This window comes from Xenopus tropicalis, chromosome 1 (assembly GCF_000004195.4).
Source record: "Xenopus tropicalis strain Nigerian chromosome 1, UCB_Xtro_10.0, whole genome shotgun sequence".
In the NCBI taxonomy this organism is placed as follows: domain Eukaryota; kingdom Metazoa; phylum Chordata; class Amphibia; order Anura; family Pipidae; genus Xenopus; species Xenopus tropicalis.
The window spans coordinates 143,445,848-143,463,816 of NC_030677.2; the positions used below are offsets into that span (position 1 = coordinate 143,445,848).

At 39.7% G+C, this 17,969-nt stretch overlaps 1 protein-coding gene across 2 annotated transcripts in view; it reads right to left on the minus strand.

Annotated features, from left to right (window-relative positions):
• Positions 1–856: 856 nt before the first annotated feature.
• tep1 (telomerase associated protein 1) overlaps positions 857–17,969 on the minus strand; it is a 65,392-nt gene continuing 48,279 nt past the window's right edge. For both annotated transcript variants that reach the window (XM_012970132.3, XM_031891533.1), the window contains exons 44-55: positions 14,858–14,968; positions 13,340–13,447; positions 13,111–13,249; positions 12,550–12,617; positions 12,331–12,460; positions 12,105–12,241; positions 11,874–11,992; positions 11,655–11,790; positions 11,457–11,556; positions 10,799–10,890; positions 1,945–2,049; positions 857–1,864 (exon numbers count right to left, since the gene is read on the minus strand). In XM_012970132.3, coding sequence (XP_012825586.2) covers positions 1,727–1,864; positions 1,945–2,049; positions 10,799–10,890; positions 11,457–11,556; positions 11,655–11,790; positions 11,874–11,992; positions 12,105–12,241; positions 12,331–12,460; positions 12,550–12,617; positions 13,111–13,249; positions 13,340–13,447; positions 14,858–14,968 — 1,383 coding nt within the window. In that variant the 3' untranslated portion in view covers positions 857–1,726. The remainder of the gene's footprint in view (positions 1,865–1,944; positions 2,050–10,798; positions 10,891–11,456; positions 11,557–11,654; positions 11,791–11,873; positions 11,993–12,104; positions 12,242–12,330; positions 12,461–12,549; positions 12,618–13,110; positions 13,250–13,339; positions 13,448–14,857; positions 14,969–17,969) is intronic.

Below are 17,969 nucleotides of genomic sequence, written 5' to 3' on the forward strand. Positions count from 1 at the left end.
CATCCAGCATCCTTGGGACCCACCCAACCTTGCCCCGCAGCATCCGCGGCCAAACATATTGTATGGCTCCCACGGAATTACATTTTAAAATATGTGGTGTTTATAGCTCTCTCAGCCAAAAAGGTTCCCGACCCCTGTTATAAAGTATCCATTAAGCTGGCTTGTCTATGTGGCTGCTGTATTATAATGAGTAACAGAGGAAAGGGTACATTTATGATGGCCAGTAGTTGTAGGTGTAGCATATAACAAAAGCAACGGCACAAAACTATAATAATCATATAAACAGCAAGTGATTACGAGCATTGGAATAGAATTAATAAAGCCACTGCAGAACAGGCCTGCATAGTATGTTGGTTTAATGTATATAATTATAAGGTTAAATTAGGTTTCAGACATTAAAGGGGTGACTCACCTTCAGATTAACTTTCAGTATGCTATAGAATGGCCTGTTCTTAACAACTTTTTCTAATTATTACCGTATTTTTCGGACCATAAGACGCACTTTTTTTCCCCCCAGAAGTGGGGGGGAAAAGTCCCTGCGTCTTATGGTCCGAATATAGCCTACAGATATACTTTAAAAAAATGTTTTTACTTGCCCGTGTGGTCTCCGTGCAGGGCCCTCCTCTATTTACCGGCGCTTAGCTCTGGCGCTGTGCGCATGCACAATGACGCACATGCGTATGGGCATGCGCAATATGTTGGGTGCTGCTGGTACAGGTGGGGGGCAATATGTTGGGTGCTGCTGGTACAGGTGGGGGGCAATATGTTGGGTGCTGCTGGTACAGGTGGGGGGCACTATTTGTTTCAGAATCTTTTTTTCTTCATTACCTTCTCTAAAAACTGGTGCGTCTTATGGTCCGGTGCGTCTTATGGTCCGAAAAATACGGTAAATTATTTGCTTTCCTCTTCTGACTCTTTCCAGCTTTCAAATGGGGATCACTGAACCCAGCAGCCAAAACTATTGCTCTGTGAGGCTACAATTATTATTGTTACTTTTTACTATTAATCTTTCTATTTTGGCCCTCCTCGATTCATATTCCTGTCTCTTTTTCAAACCAGTGCCTGACTGCCAGGTTAAACAGGACCCTAGCAACCAGATTGCTGCTAAATTCCAAACTGGAGAGCTTTTGAACAAAAAATGCAAAATAAAAAAAAAAAAAAAAAAAAAACCCCACAAATACTAAAAAAGTGTCTCAGAATATTACTCTCTACATAAAATGTGTCTCAGAATATTACTCTCTACATCATATTAAAAGTTAATTTAAAGGTGAACAAACCCTTTAGGATATAGTGAATTTGGGAGATGGCTCACATTAAGATGTCGCCCAGACATCCAAATCTCATGAAAATGCCATCCTCTTCTCTAACTTTAGAATTAACCACAGACAACAAATCTGTGTGCCATGCCCCTTACAGTTAATATGTGCCAGGCCTTGGGGAGATGCAGGCTATTATTCAAGTATCTAAACACCTTCCTCGTGCTCGTAATCACAACCCAATCTGAAAGTATGTAAAATATAAGATCCATAAAGCAGGACTAGGAAATGGTCTTCTCTCAATATATGGAAACCCAACCACCATTCACTATTTAAAGTATGAGCACTATTAAATCATGAAATTTAGTAAACATAAATAAAAAGATATTAGTGTAGTATCATTAATCTCTTAGGGACAGCTTAGGATCATTGATAAGGCCACCTAATTGTGCTCCACAGGTTACACTGGTTTAGAGGCAGCTTAATAGATACACATTGCCGTACTGGTCACCGCAGGCGATGTGAAACTGCTCCGCACACGATTCGTTTCCTTCAGTAAAATATGCCGACAGGCAGGTGACTGCACCTTTGCACTGGAAAAGTCCAACCTGAAAATAAAAAATTAAACATTAAAATGTTGGTTAAGATATACAGGTCTCTTTAGTAGTCTTTTCATGGGAGCACTCACCTGTCTGAAGGTCCTACGTTCCCACACTTTAACAGTCCGGTCTGCAGATCCTGTAATAAAGTGCTCATCCAACACATAGAGACAGGAGACAGAGGCACTGTGTATCTGAGAACCACCAACAACAGAGAAGATTAACATGGAAACATTTTAAGCAAAAGACAAGACAATTTGTATCGTTGCCAGACTTGGATACATTAGTGATGCCTCCACATATCAGTCCGGACCCCCCATGTATTCACGGTTTTCTACTGTTATTGCTCCTGATATAAGTGTATAAGATATTAGGGCTAAGCCTCATGATTTCAGTTCTCTAACCTCTTAGTCAGTGATTTTATGGGGCAGCCATATGGGACATAAGTTAAGTTAGTTTGTAAACACGCAAGTCAGACTGAAATACAAACTAACTGAACAGTTATGTCCCATATGCCCCCCCCCCCCCTTCATGTCACTGATTGGTTACAGACTGCTAACAGCTTAGAGAGCTGTAAAGGAGGAAGTAGTGTTCTGGCTATTATGTTAGACATCTGCTCACTCTAGCCTTTATAGATTATATTTTTGCCTTATTAACTATATTGAAAATTTTTTTATTTTGTGCAGTCTGTCTATTTTACCTAGTTTAATTTTTACACTGAACTATTCCTTTAAAACTCCTCAGACTAGTGGAAAACTTAATGAAGAGACATTATAAAATCACATTACAAATAAGCCTTTACTGATTTATTTTAAAAACAAAATGGCACATTGGAGTGAATATTATCGGCAGAACATTTTTATAAAAATATATTAGATAGATAGATAGATAAGATATAGCCAGAATAGTGATGCATATATTTAGGGGCACATTTACTAATCCACGAACGCCCGAAAAGCGTCCAAATGCTTTTTTTCTCGTAATGATCGTTATTTTGCGACTTTTTCGCGAATTGTCGCGAATTTTTCTAGCTCAATACGGAAAAGTTGCGACAATTCGCGAAAGTCGTAATGGCTATGAAAAAGTCGCGACAATTCACGAAAGTCATAATGGCTATGAAAAAGTTGCGACAATTCACGAAAGTCATAATGGCTATGAAAAAGTCGCGACAATTCACGAAAGTCATAATGGCTATGAAAAAGTTGCGACAATTCACGAAAGTCATAATTGCTATGAAAAAGTCGCGACAATTCACGAAAGTCATAATGGCTATGAAAAAGTCGCGACAATTCACGCAAGTCGTAACGGCTACGAAAAAGTCGCAACAGTGACGGAAAAATCGCAAAAAATACGAAAAAGTCGCAAAATGTTTGTTTCCAATCTGATTTTTTCCCATTCGGGATTCGGAATTGTGGATTAGTAAATCAGCCCCTTAGTATTGCTACATAAGAACAGGAATAAATAACAAAGAAATGGGAACTTGTATCAAAGCAGTATAAGCATAAGGTTTAGTTTCCAGGCATCTGAAAATCCTGCATTAAACAATAATGTACCCAGAAAGGTAAGAATCTATGGTGGCAGAGTGCCCGTACCATAGATTCTATCGTCTATGGCTTAGAAAGGGTTAAACAGGTGCAGGCCTGTTCCTTTAAGTCTTATACAATTGGATCAAGAATGCAGAGGGAAGATATATCCAAGACAAAACATATGGGATCAGTAATCCAGAATGCCTGGACCTGGCGTTTTTTTAAATTAGGGGCCTTTGGAGAAATTTGCCTTAAGTAAGGCTACTACATTTTCTTTAACCCTTTTACTGCCAGCCATTTTGGTCAAAGCGGAACTTGTATTGCCAGACCGTTTTTGAACATTTTGCACTGTTTCACTTTAGGGGCCTTTCCTCGGGGGGACTTTTAGTTTACCAAGGAAAACAATATATCGTTTTTTTCAGAACAACCTAAGCTTTCAAAATATGGTAGAATTTTTGTGTAATTCCAATTCTGTAACAAGATATAGGCTTCTAAATGTCTAAAAATGCAAAAAAAATCAAATTTTCCATAATATAATCACACATACTAGAAACAAAAATTATTTTATGCACGAATATACAACTGATTTGGAAAGTCCCATGTCTCCTGAACGTGCCAATACCAAATATATATAGTTTTATGGAGATTTCTCACTTGTATAGGTCAAAAACTCCCAGCAGTACACTACCAAATTTCCAAAGCACTGCTCCAAAAAAACTGCATACTTTGGATTTCAAGGCCAAAATTCCACTAACAGAAGGTTTATCCCAGAAAATTGTACATTTTTGGAAAGAACAGATTCTGGGGAATACAGAATAGGCACAACTGTCGGTCTACTCCAAACTATCAAGTCGCAATGCTTTCCTAAAGTTATTGGTTTTTATCAAAATTTGTGATTTTTTTTAAAAATCGCTTCAAAGCTTCTAGTCTATAGTATCTTATCTCCTACAGGTCATAAAGTAACCAAATAAAACACCCTAAATATGAATGCCTGGGGTCCACTGAACAGTTTGATGCCCAATATGTATAGGTTTACCTAAGTATGTGGCATGTAGGGGCCCGAATGTGAACATACCCCATATGAACTGTCATTTCTGTCATTTCAGCTCCTGCAAAATCAACACATTTACATCATTATATGTGAGATAAAGCTACAAAAAAGTACGCTCACCCCAGACAGCCATATATTTTTGGAAAGTACACATTCCCCCGAATCTAAAATGGGTACCCATGTCTTTCTACTCCAAAGTACCAAGCCGCACAGCTTTTCTAAAGTTAGCAATTTTGATGACATTTCCAAAAATCCCCTCAAAGCTTCCATTTTGAAGCATCTTATCTCCCACATAGCATTAGGTACCAAGATAAAACACCCTGAATTTGAACGCCAGGGGTCCACTGAACAGTTTGATGCCCAATATGTATAGGTTTACCTAAGTATGTGGCATGTAGGGGCCCCAATGTGAACATACCCCCATATATACTGTCATTTCTGTCATTTCAGCTCCTGCAAAATCAACACATTTACATCATTATATGTGGGATAAAGCTACAAAAAAGTACGCTCACCCCAGAAAGTCATATATTTTTGGAAAGTACACATTCCCCCGAATCTAAAATGGGTACCCATGTCTTTCTACTCCAAAGTACCAAGCCGCACAGCTTTTCTAAAGTTAGCAATTTTGATGACATTTCCAAAAATCCCCTCAAAGCTTCCACTTTGCAGCATCTTATCTCCCACATAGCATTAGGTACCAAGATAAAACACCCTGAATTTGAACACCAGGGGTCCACTGAACAGTTTGATGCCCAATATGTATAGGTTTACCCAAGTATGTGGCATGTAGGGGCCCGAATGTGAACATACCCCCATATATACTGTCATTTCTGTCATTTCAGCTCCTGCAAAATCAACACATTTACATCATTATATGTGAGATAAAGCTACAAAAAAGTACGCTCACCCCAGAAAGCCATATATTTTTGGAAAGTACACATTCCCCCGAATCTAAAATGGGTACCCATGTCTTTCTACTCCAAAGTACCAAGCCGCACAGCTTTTCTAAAGTTAGCAATTTTGATGACATTTCCAAAAATCCCCTCAAAGCTTCCATTTTGAAGCATCTTATCTCCCACATAGCATTAGGTACCAAGATAAAACACCCTGAATTTGAACGCCAGGGGTCCACTGAACAGTTTGATGCCCAATATGTATAGGTTTACCTAAGTATGTGGCATGTAGGGGCCCCAATGTGAACATACCCCCATATATACTGTCATTTCTGTCATTTCAGCTCCTGCAAAATCAACACATTTACATCATTATATGTGGGATAAAGCTACAAAAAAGTACGCTCACCCCAGAAAGTCATATATTTTTGGAAAGTACACATTCCCCCGAATCTAAAATGGGTACCCATGTCTTTCTACTCCAAAGTACCAAGCCGCACAGCTTTTCTAAAGTTAGCAATTTTGATGACATTTCCAAAAATCCCCTCAAAGCTTCCACTTTGCAGCATCTTATCTCCCACATAGCATTAGGTACCAAGATAAAACACCCTGAATTTGAACACCAGGGGTCCACTGAACAGTTTGATGCCCAATATGTATAGGTTTACCCAAGTATGTGGCATGTAGGGGCCCGAATGTGAACATACCCCCATATATACTGTCATTTCTGTCATTTCAGCTCCTGCAAAATCAACACATTTACATCATTATATGTGAGATAAAGCTACAAAAAAGTACGCTCACCCCAGAAAGCCATATATTTTTGGAAAGTACACATTCCCCCGAATCTAAAATGGGTACCCATGTCTTTCTACTCCAAAGTACCAAGCCGCACAGCTTTTCTAAAGTTAGCAATTTTGATGACATTTCCAAAAATCCCCTCAAAGCTTCCATTTTGAAGCATCTTATCTCCCACATAGCATTAGGTACCAAGATAAAACACCCTGAATTTGAACGCCAGGGGTCCACTGAACAGTTTGATGCCCAATATGTATAGGTTTACCTAAGTATGTGGCATGTAGGGGCCCCAATGTGAACATACCCCCATATATACTGTCATTTCTGTCATTTCAGCTCCTGCAAAATCAACACATTTACATCATTATATGTGGGATAAAGCTACAAAAAAGTACGCTCACCCCAGAAAGTCATATATTTTTGGAAAGTACACATTCCCCCGAATCTAAAATGGGTACCCATGTCTTTCTACTCCAAAGTACCAAGCCGCACAGCTTTTCTAAAGTTAGCAATTTTGATGACATTTCCAAAAATCCCCTCAAAGCTTCCACTTTGCAGCATCTTATCTCCCACATAGCATTAGGTACCAAGATAAAACACCCTGAATTTGAACACCAGGGGTCCACTGAACAGTTTGATGCCCAATATGTATAGGTTTACCCAAGTATGTGGCATGTAGGGGCCCGAATGTGAACATACCCCCATATATACTGTCATTTCTGTCATTTCAGCTCCTGCAAAATCAACACATTTACATCATTATATGTGAGATAAAGCTACAAAAAAGTACGCTCACCCCAGAAAGCCATATATTTTTGGAAAGTACACATTCCCCCGAATCTAAAATGGGTACCCATGTCTTTCTACTCCAAAGTACCAAGCCGCACAGCTTTTCTAAAGTTAGCAATTTTGATGACATTTCCAAAAATCCCCTCAAAGCTTCCATTTTGAAGCATCTTATCTCCCACATAGCATTAGGTACCAAGATAAAACACCCTGAATTTGAACGCCAGGGGTCCACTGAACAGTTTGATGCCCAATATGTATAGGTTTACCTAAGTATGTGGCATGTAGGGGCCCCAATGTGAACATACCCCCATATATACTGTCATTTCTGTCATTTCAGCTCCTGCAAAATCAACACATTTACATCATTATATGTGGGATAAAGCTACAAAAAAGTACGCTCACCCCAGAAAGTCATATATTTTTGGAAAGTACACATTCCCCCGAATCTAAAATGGGTACCCATGTCTTTCTACTCCAAAGTACCAAGCCGCACAGCTTTTCTAAAGTTAGCAATTTTGATGACATTTCCAAAAATCCCCTCAAAGCTTCCACTTTGCAGCATCTTATCTCCCACATAGTGTTAGGTACCAAGATAAAACACCCTAAATTTGAACGCCAGGGGTCCACTGAACAGTTTGATGCCCAATATGTATAGGTTTACCTAAGTATGTGGCATGTAGGGGCCCCAATGGGAACATACCCCCATATGATCTATCATTTCAGCTCCTGCAAAATCAACACATTTACATCCTTTATGTGGGATAATGCTACAAAAAAAGTACATTCACCCCAGAAAGCCATATATTTTTGGAAAATACACATCCCCCCGAATCTATAATGGGTAAATATTTCTTATTGCTACAAAGTACCAAGCTGTAAAGCTTTCCTAAGTTTGCAGATTTATATGACATTTTCGAAAATCGCATAAAAATGTTGCAATTTGCCGCATTTATCTCTCACAATTTCTTGATAAAGATCAGATAAAGACAAATCACCCCAAAAAGGAACACCAGAGGTCTACTGAACAGTTTGATGCCCAATATGCATAGATATACCAAAGTCTGCGGTATGTACTGAACCCTAAATGAAAATAGCGCATAAGGATTTCTCGCCTGCCAGCTCAGCTTTTGCACACAGAGCCCCCTGTCAGTGTATTATGTGCCAAAACTTCCCCTAACCATACAGTGACCCCCACAAAACCATATATTTTTGGAAAGTACACATTCTGACAAATCCAACAAGGGTAAAGAGTCCTTTCTACACCAAAGTACCAATCTGCAGAGCTTTCCTAAAGTTATTGGTTTTTATGACATTTCAGAAAATCGCCTAAAAATGTTGCAATTTGTCGCATTTATCTCACACAATTTCTTGCGTACAAAGGCAAGTCACCCCAAATAGGAACACCAGAGGCCTACTGAACAGTTTGATGCCCAATATGCATAGATATACCAAAGTCTGCGGTATGTACTGAACCCTAAATGAAAATAGCGCATAAGGATTTCTCGCCTGCCAGCTCAGCTTTTGCACACAGAGCCCCCTGTCAGTGTATTATGTGCCAAAACTTCCCCTAACTATACAGATCCCCCACAAAACCATATATTTTTGGAAAGTACACATTCTGACAAATCCAACAAGGGTAAAGAGTCCTTTCTACACCAAAGTACCAATCTGCAGAGCTTTCCTAAAGTTATTGGTTTTTATGACATTTCAGAAAATCGCCTAAAAATGTTGCAATTTGTCGCATTTATCTCACACAATTTCTTGCGTACAAAGGCAAGTCACCCCAAATAGGAACACCAGAGGCCTACTGAACAGTTTGATGCCCAATATGCATAGATATACCAAAGTCTGCAGTATGTACTGAACCCTAAATGAAAATAGCGCATAAGGATTTCTCGCCTGCCAGCTCAGCTTTTGCACACAGAGCCCCCTGTCAGTGTATTATGTGCCAAAACTTCCCCTAACTATACAGAGACCCCCACAAAACCATATATTTTTGGAAAGTACACATTCTGACAAATCCAACAAAGGTAAAGAGTCCTTTCTACACCAAAGTACCAATCTGCAGAGCTTTCCTAAAGTTATTGGTTTTTATGACATTTCAGAAAATTGCCTAAAAATGTTGCAATTTGCCGCATTTATCTCACACAATTTCTTGCGTACAAAGGCAAGTCACCCCAAATAGGAACACCAGAGGCCTACTGAACAGTTTGATGCCCAATATGCATAGATATACCAAAGTCTGCGGTATGTACTGAACCCTAAATGAAAATAGCGCATAAGGATTTCTCGCCTGCCAGCTCAGCTTTTGCACACAGAGCCCCCTGTCAGTGTATTATGTGCCAAAACTTCCCCTAACTATACAGAGACCCCCACAAAACCATATATTTTTGGAAAGTACACATTCTGACAAATCCAACAAGGGTAAAGAGTCCTTTCTACACCAAAGTACCAAGCCGCAAAGCTTTCCTAAAGTTATCGGTTTTTATGAGATTTCAGAAAATCGCCTAAAAATGTTGCAATTTGCCGCATTTATCTCACACAATTTCTTGCGTACAAAGGCAAGTCACCCCAAATAGGAACACCAGAGGTCTACTGAACAGATTGATGCCCAATATGCATAGATATACCAAAGTCTGCGGTATGTACTGAACCCTAAATGAAAATAGCGCATAAGGATTTCTCGCCTGCCAGCTCAGCTTTTGCACACAGAGCCCCCTGACAGCCTATTATATGCAGTAAGACCCCCAAACTACACAGGGACCCCCAGAAAACCATATATTTTTGGAAAGTACACATTCTGACAAATCCAACAAGGGTAAAGTTATTTTTGTACACCAAAGTTACACCTGGCAAAGCTACGCTAAAAACAGATCAGGAACACTTATATAGAGATAAAATGTGATAAAACCACAAAAATTGTGCAAATCAGTGAAACAACAAAATAAGTTACATGACAGTGTAATTAGTGGCCAGAATATCTGATCCAATAGTTACGCTGTCAAAATAAACAGTTTTTAGGTAAAAGAAAATAAAAACAAAGTGGTAAAATGAAAAAAAAAAAAAAAAAAAGCAAAACAAAAAAAAACCAAAGTGTTTGTGTATACATGTGTGTACATGTGTAAAAGTTGTGTGATAGTGTGTAAGTGTGTATATGAGTGTAAATAAGTGTATAAAAGTGTGAAAAATGAAAAAAAAAAAAAAAAAAAAAATGCTAAAATGTGTGCTGTAAGTGTGTGTAAATGTATGTAAGTGTGTATAAATGTATGTATAAGTGTGTAAAAGTGTGTAAAAGTGTGTAAATGCAATAAAAAAAAAAAGTCCTTACCTGTTCCTGAAGACCGATCGCCTCCTTCGTCATTTGGGCCGGCGCTGGGGGAGAGGGAGGAAGCAGGAAGCAGCAGATGCGATGCGATCGCATCTGCTGCTTCCTGGAGGGTCCTGCGAGCGATCGGCTCGCAGGACCCTGATGACAGCCCCCCTGGCACATTGCCCAGGGGGGCTGTCATTGTTAGAAGCCCTCTGCAGCAGCGGCACATGCCGCCGCTGCAGAGGGCAGCACTTAAACGCCAACGACGTATGAGACACGTCGTTGGCGTTTAAGCCCTTTTACTGCCAGCACGTATGCCATACGTGCTTGGCAGTAAAAGAGTTAAACACTAAAATGACAAAATAGGATTGTTTTGCCACCAATATGGATTACAGCAGCTTAGCTACCATGAAGTACAAGGAACTGTTTTATTATTACAGAGAAAATGAAAAGGAGTTAAAAATAAAGGTTGTTTAAATAGGACCCTACAGGACACACCAATGTTGCTTCCTAATAATAAATCCTACACCCCTATTAAATAATAATAATAACACATAACAAAAGCAGTTTTACCTGTTTCCTCTCCCATTTTTCAGCAGCCGTTAAATTAGAGTCACCAGTGTCTGTACTTGGGCACCACAAGCCGCCGGCGGAGTCACACAGGCCTGTTGTAACAGAAGATGCAGAATAGCTTGGAAAGCTGCAGTAGAAGTCTTGCAATTTGCAAACATTTTGGCACTTCAGCAAATGATTAATGAATGATGTAGTGTGAGGGAACTACTCAAAACTGATTTTAAGATCTATAGGCAATTAGCAAGTGTCATGAGTCGGTTAAATTATGTATGAACTTCGTTTCATATTCCAAGATCTTAACATTATTGTTTTGCTAATCCCACTGGAGTTGAAATTTGAATTAGGAACACTCCTCTCATTTAAGTGGCTAAAAATTGTTCTAACCTGTGAAAGTCCCAGTCTGATTGGCTATACTTTGGTTTTAGTCCTGCACCCTTTAAAAGCAATTAAATTCAGGACCGTATTTACCAAACCAGAGGGTTCGTGTGTCTAGGGCAGTAGCTTTAGGGAGGTGGCCATCAAGGGCCGATATAAGGGAAAAAAGTGCTTAAAAAAAATAAAGCTCTCTCAGAACATGCACCAATTGGGAAGGAAAGGAGGTGTGTGTCTGTGGTGTCTAACGGTCCTGATTACATTAGAGACATAAAAAGGTTTTTACCAAAATCAGGATGGGATGCAGTGATTATACTACCAGGATACATCCTTTCTTGTGAGATCTGCTGCTCGATGTTTGAGCGTAATGTTTGGCTCCTATTTAGCTACAAGTAGACAAAATGGGTGAAGCAATGAGTTATGTACAGAAAGGAAAATTAGCTGCATTAAGATAGATATCACTAATCAGCAACAGAACTAATACCTTTAGTGACCCATTCTTAATGTCCAGAAGAATTCTGTGTCCATTTATTGTTTGTAACTCCAGCTCTTTGTTTGTAGGTGCAAGGGAAGCACTGACCACCAGGGAATCTACCTCAATACTGTATGCCTTCTTGGCTCTGAAGTTAGAGAAAATCATGTACTCTCTTGCAGCTAAAATACAGTCCAACCACCCTAAGTTCTCCTTCCATTTTACACATACCTCAGGCCACCTCCCTTGCACGGAAGCAAGATCCACCGAGAAACTTTCAGATCATTAGAAATAACACAGAATGTTCTCTGGGAGGTGAATAGTAGATGGGAGATGCACATTTTGCTGCACTAAAAAGGTACATAAATGCAGGAATCAATACTGTAAGATCAGTTATAAAGGTAAGGAGCTATTAGTAAGGTAACACATTTTCACAGACTCCATGATGGTGTCACACTTTACCTGAAGAGATAACAAGACTCTCTGTTGGCTCCATAGAATTACATCACCATTCTCTCCTCCTGAGGCAACCAATTCAGAATCAGGAGAATAAGCAATTGCTGAGACTCTGCCAACGTGACGTGTCTCCATCACATGCCCTACAATATATAAGAAAAAAAAACATTTCTAACCTTATACAAATGTGTTGCATATAAAGTTCTAGCCTATACCTGTCTCAGCCACATACCATCTCTGCTTGGCTCTTCCCACAATCTCACAGAACCATCCAAGGAAGCTGTAGCTATGACCTTGCAATTTGAGCTTGATGATGATATCACTGGACCTCCATGGCCATATAATGTCTGTATTTGATCCATCTAGATAATTACAGATACCCCGTTGGTGTCATTGCTTTATTGTATCCCCCCTTCTTGAAAGAACAAGAAAGAACTGTTATAATTCTTACCTGAAGAGGGCTCCATTTCAAAACTGAACCATCAGAACAGGCAACATAAACAACAAGATTAGCATCATCTGTATGAAGAGAGACAATATGCTATTAAACACTATTACCCATATTATACACAGTATAATACAGTATATAGCTCAGGGCTGTCACACTTTTGAACCTCGTCAATGACTTTAAAGGTCACCAGGAATTGCAAATGTGTCAGGCACCCCAAGTAACTCTAATCTAACTTCCAAGTATCCTTTGTGCTGATATTAGTGGAAAAACATGCAGTACAGAAACCTCCCAAATAAGTTCTATACTGGACATGTGCACACCCAGGCAGTGCATGGGATACCTGGGAGCCTGAAACAAGATGGCAGCAGCATGTTGCTGGGCTGGTACATTATTTTGGTTTGTTTTTTTAAGAAAAGGAGCCCTAACCTGTGGGAGTAGAAATGTAGTTGATAAAATTTCTTTTGTATGGTATGTAGGATTACTGGCCAATACATGGAACAGTTTTAACAGCACTGATGTAGCTTTACAAACCCTAAAGCTGCCAGTTATAATATATCTTACCCTGCCTATCAACTGGCATCCAGAATGCAGCACTTTGGTTTATCTGTTCTTGATGAGCAGAAATGTTAGCAACCTCTAGGCCTGCAAGGTTCCACACCTTCAGACATCCATCCCTGCTGGTTGTTATTACACGCTCCCCCTTAAATAAAAGAGAAGTCATTAAAGCCAGGCTTGAAATTTTCACAAATGGGAATTTTTCTGCAAGGAAAAGTCACACCCATGATCCTACCATGCATATAGCACTGCTGACTGCACTTTGATGTCCTGCAAAATCCAAGAGGCGTTCTTCTCGCTGAATATCCCAGAGGCACACAGAGCCATCCCCTGAGCAAGAGACCTGCAGATAAAACAATGTGTATTGTGTATTATATTTGAACACAGTAAATATCCCATACCATAGTACAGTGCTGTCCAACTGGCGGCCCGCGACCCCCCTCTGTGTGGCCCCCCCACCTGTCTGGCTGCTTTGATGGCTTACCTTTTTGTAAGCTTTAAATGGTATCAGTACTGTGATTAACTGCCCCCCCCTGCATGGTTCTCACCTCAGATTCAGGCTGTAATCAGGCTGTATTGTTTAAATATGTAATCCCCTGTACTGTTCACACCTTTTAATCTCTGCATTGTTCTACCCCCTGCAGTGTTCACACCTCAGGCTCAGGCTGTAATCACACCCATTGTTCACTTCTTCACACCTCAGGAGCAGTAGAAACCCACAAATAATCCCTGCATACTACAAAAAGAACATATACTGAGGTGGTACTGCAATTAAAAAGTTTTTTAATATATAGTTATTGTGCAGACTGTAGGAGCAGTGCCAGCATTATGTCACTGTAGGCTGCCTGTGTGTGAGCATAGGGCAAGCAGAGTATGGCACACACAGGCAGGGTAGGGAAGGCAGAGTATGGCACACACAGGCAGAGTAGGGCAGGCAGAGTATGGCACACACAGGCAGAGTAGGGCAGGCAGAGTATGGCACACACAGGCAGAGTAGGGCAGGCAGAGTATGGCACACACAGGCAGGGTAGGGAAGGCAGAGTATGGCACACACAGGCAGAGTAGGGCAGGCAGAGTATGGCACACACAGGCCAAGTTTGGCACAAACCAGCCAAGAATGGCACACACAGTGAAAGTATGGCACACGCAGGCAGGGTAGGGAAGGCAGAGTATGGCACACACAAAGGCAGGGTAGGGCAGGCAGAGTATGGCACACAGGCAGGGTAGGGCAGGCAGAGTATGGCAGGTTTTTGCTGTACTACAACCATTAATATGGGTATGGTCATGTGATAACATGGGTGTGGTTTCAAGTGGGTGCGGTTTCAAAAAGGGGAGTGGTCAAAACTGGCTTCCATTATCGGCCCTCCACCACGTAGGTCGGAAAAATTCCGGCCCTCGGTACAACAGATGTTGGACAGCACTGCCATAGTACATTGGGACATAGCTACTTTAAATACAAAATATCAAGAAAATGAGCAGGAAGGCACAACTTCTTGATTGCTAAAAAGGAGTGGACCATAACTGTAGCTCCTAAACAAGAGTGCAATAATGCCTATTCCCTGTAATTCACACTGAGAGGTCTGCTAATGTATCCCTTCTACTGATTTCTACCTTTGGTTTTGTATTTTTGTGATAATTCTAGATTGGTCCAGTGATCGACACACTCTCCTCATCAATTCCAGAGCACATGATAGAAGTGTAACCTAAACGGAACAACTGCACTAAAAGTATATCGTATATCTGTGGAACTCACCAGCATATCTGCATCAGTCCATGAACAGGCAGTCACCCAGTCCCTATGGCAAGATGGCAGGGCGTGTACCACAGAAGGTGGAATCAAAGACACATCCCAACACAGCACAGACTGGAACACAGAAAAAGTTGTTTGATAAAATGTAGTGTGGTTGTCAAGTCACCATGTGGGCGACATGTTTGTATTTCCACTTCTCACAATTATCTAAACACAACACCAGTCCTCCTCTGCCCTCAGGCTACTTGGCACCTTTTTCACATCTTATATTTTCACCAAATACTAATAGACTTCTACCCTCACACTGCAGGAAATGGCAAAACCAGTTCACACGCACCATATGTCATATAATCGTCTGCCAGACATACAGTTTGTAGACTGAAAAGATTTAACCTCGCACAATAGTGTATTATCAGGGTGCACTAGTGTGTAAAATTTGTATACCTTGGAAGTAGTAGAGACACACCTAAAGTCTAGGCACACCTGCCTGGAATCTTTATAAAAACAACTTTTATTTTTCCAAACTAAAATCTGGTTGTTTAAAAACTTAGGAAAGAGAAAGGTAAGAAAAAGGTATTAAAACCACAGTTATCTCTATACCTATTGACAATATATTACAAGCTATACTCTAGCTAACTGATCCTGGATCTTGTTACTTTGTTGCGGGTTACTTTAAATGTATGTGTATCCCTTCCTCTGTGGCCAATCGAGAGGACAAAGTATAGCAGTCCAGAGAATCATAAAGACATCATAGTGTCAAAATTGTAACAACTTAACGTATCAAATACATGTGTAGAGAATATTTCTCTTAACCTCTCGTTCAAGAGAAGAGGCTTAGAGTGGACAGTTGCAGTGAGTGTAATCACTCTAACGATCCTTATATTGCACGTACGGGTATATATTCAAAAGTTATGCATTATCATCGACTGGGTAAGTATATCATTTGTATTAGGTAATTTAATTTTTATTTCTAACATGATCATCGACTGGGTAAGTATAAAGTTTGTTTTTAATGATTTAGGTTTTATTCATCAAAAAGATCACAACCTCAAATTATATCGATTCAAAAGCGTTCTTGGTCTACGGATTAAAATACAAACCTAGATTAAGTATATTGGAAGCTTCAATTTTCATTGCTCAAAAGATCACAGTGCTACAGAGTTATATGATTTGCTGTGATATGCCTGTATATTTCACCCGAAACTGGATATGTTAATCACAAGGGTAAGTATGTTTGTACTACTGCCAAATAAATATTATGGACAATCCAATGTTTCTAGAGTTTTATTTTTTATTATTCGTTCATTTGGTTGTATGTCAATAAAAACCTTCTATAAAGAGTATACTTGGTAACACCTGTTACCTGTTTGAGGTTGTGATCTTTTTGATGAATAAAACCTAAATTATTACAAACAAACTTTATACTTACCCAGTCGATGATCATGTTAGAAATAAAAATTAAATTACCTAATACAAATGATATACTTACCCAGTCGATGATTATGCATAACTTTTGAATATATACCCGTACGTGCAATATAATGATCGTCAGAGTGATTACACTCACTGCAACTGTCCACTAAGCCTCTTCTTTTGAATGAGGGGTTAAGAGAAATATTCTCCTTATGATTCTCTGCTATACTTTGTCCTCTCGATTGGCCACAGGAAGGCCATACACATACATTTAAAGTAACCCGCAACAAAGTAACAAGATCCAGGATCAGTTAGCTAGAGTGTAGCTTGTAATATATTGTCAATAGGTATAGGGATAACTGTGGTTTAGTACCTTTTTTTTTTTTTTCTTACCTTTCTCTTTCCTAAGTTTTTAAACAACCAGATTTTAGTTTGGACAAATAAAAGTTGTTTTTATAAAGATTCCAGGCAGGTGTGCCTAGACTTTAGGTGTGTCACTACTACATACAGTTTGTACTCGCTGATAAACCAGCTTCTATGAAGAGAATACATTGAAAAAAAGTTACTGAGGCAGTTTATTGCCAAAATAGTAGCCACCGCAGTGCAAACTAGAATACTTTACCATACCTGAGTAAACATCACACTCTGTTTAAGATGCCATGTTAGCTTGGATGTCACTTCCCTGCTTGCATCTCTCCTGCTCTGGACTCATATTACAGCAGAGAAGGAAGGAGGGAGAAGGGAGGAGGTAAGGAAGGAGGGAGAAGGGAGGAGGGAAGGGGAGAGGGACATGGGTAAAGGGAGAGGGGTAAGGCAAAGGGAGAGAGGAACAAATTGAGCAGGCTCAAACCCATGCCCTGGAGGTTTAAGCTGGGAGAAGGAAGTTCTAATATAACTTCTAATACAGAAGCTCATGTGTACAGAATAAAAGGAAAGAAATGCGGTGTTTGTTCTGACAGAGCAGCAATAATGTGAGGGTTTATTGGTGTACCAATACTTAGATTTAACCTTTCCTTCTTTATGTTCTTACATAGCAGTACTTTCATACAAGGGAAAGCAAATTCAAATAAAAAAAAGTCTGTATAACTAAGCTAATTTAACACAAATCAATTTTCCAATATATAGCATTAGAAAATGATTTACAGAAATACTGTAAATACTATTGGAAAAATCGAATTTGCTATTCACTTCATTGCAGGTCCAGGCTAGACACATAGTGCAGCATTAGTTAGCTCTCCTCAAGCCAAGAGTCACTTTCCCACAATAAGTGCTCACCTCTTTGATTCCCTATATTTACAGGTCTGTTAATTACAGAACATACAAGGCATTGTGGGAACAGAAATCTTGGATGGTGGGGAGCTGACAATTGCAACATTTAATTGTACATGTAGTCAGGACCAACAGTGAGAGAACAGCAAGGGACATACATATATTACTTCAATGCTGCTTTCAATAGCAGTTACATTTACAAGTAACAAAAGAAAAAGTCCAGGTATTTTAATGTATATTGGGAGGCTGCTTAGAACTAAATTTGCATCATTGGGCAAAGTGTTATAATTGGGTTCACCCTTTAAAAGGTGCTTTCAACAAAGCCTTATCTGTCAGACTAAGTGGGGTTAGCATGAAAATCAGGATGTACAGATTAGGATCGCTGGGGACAGCCCCAGTGCACTGGATTGTCCGTTCACATTCTCTTTGTTTT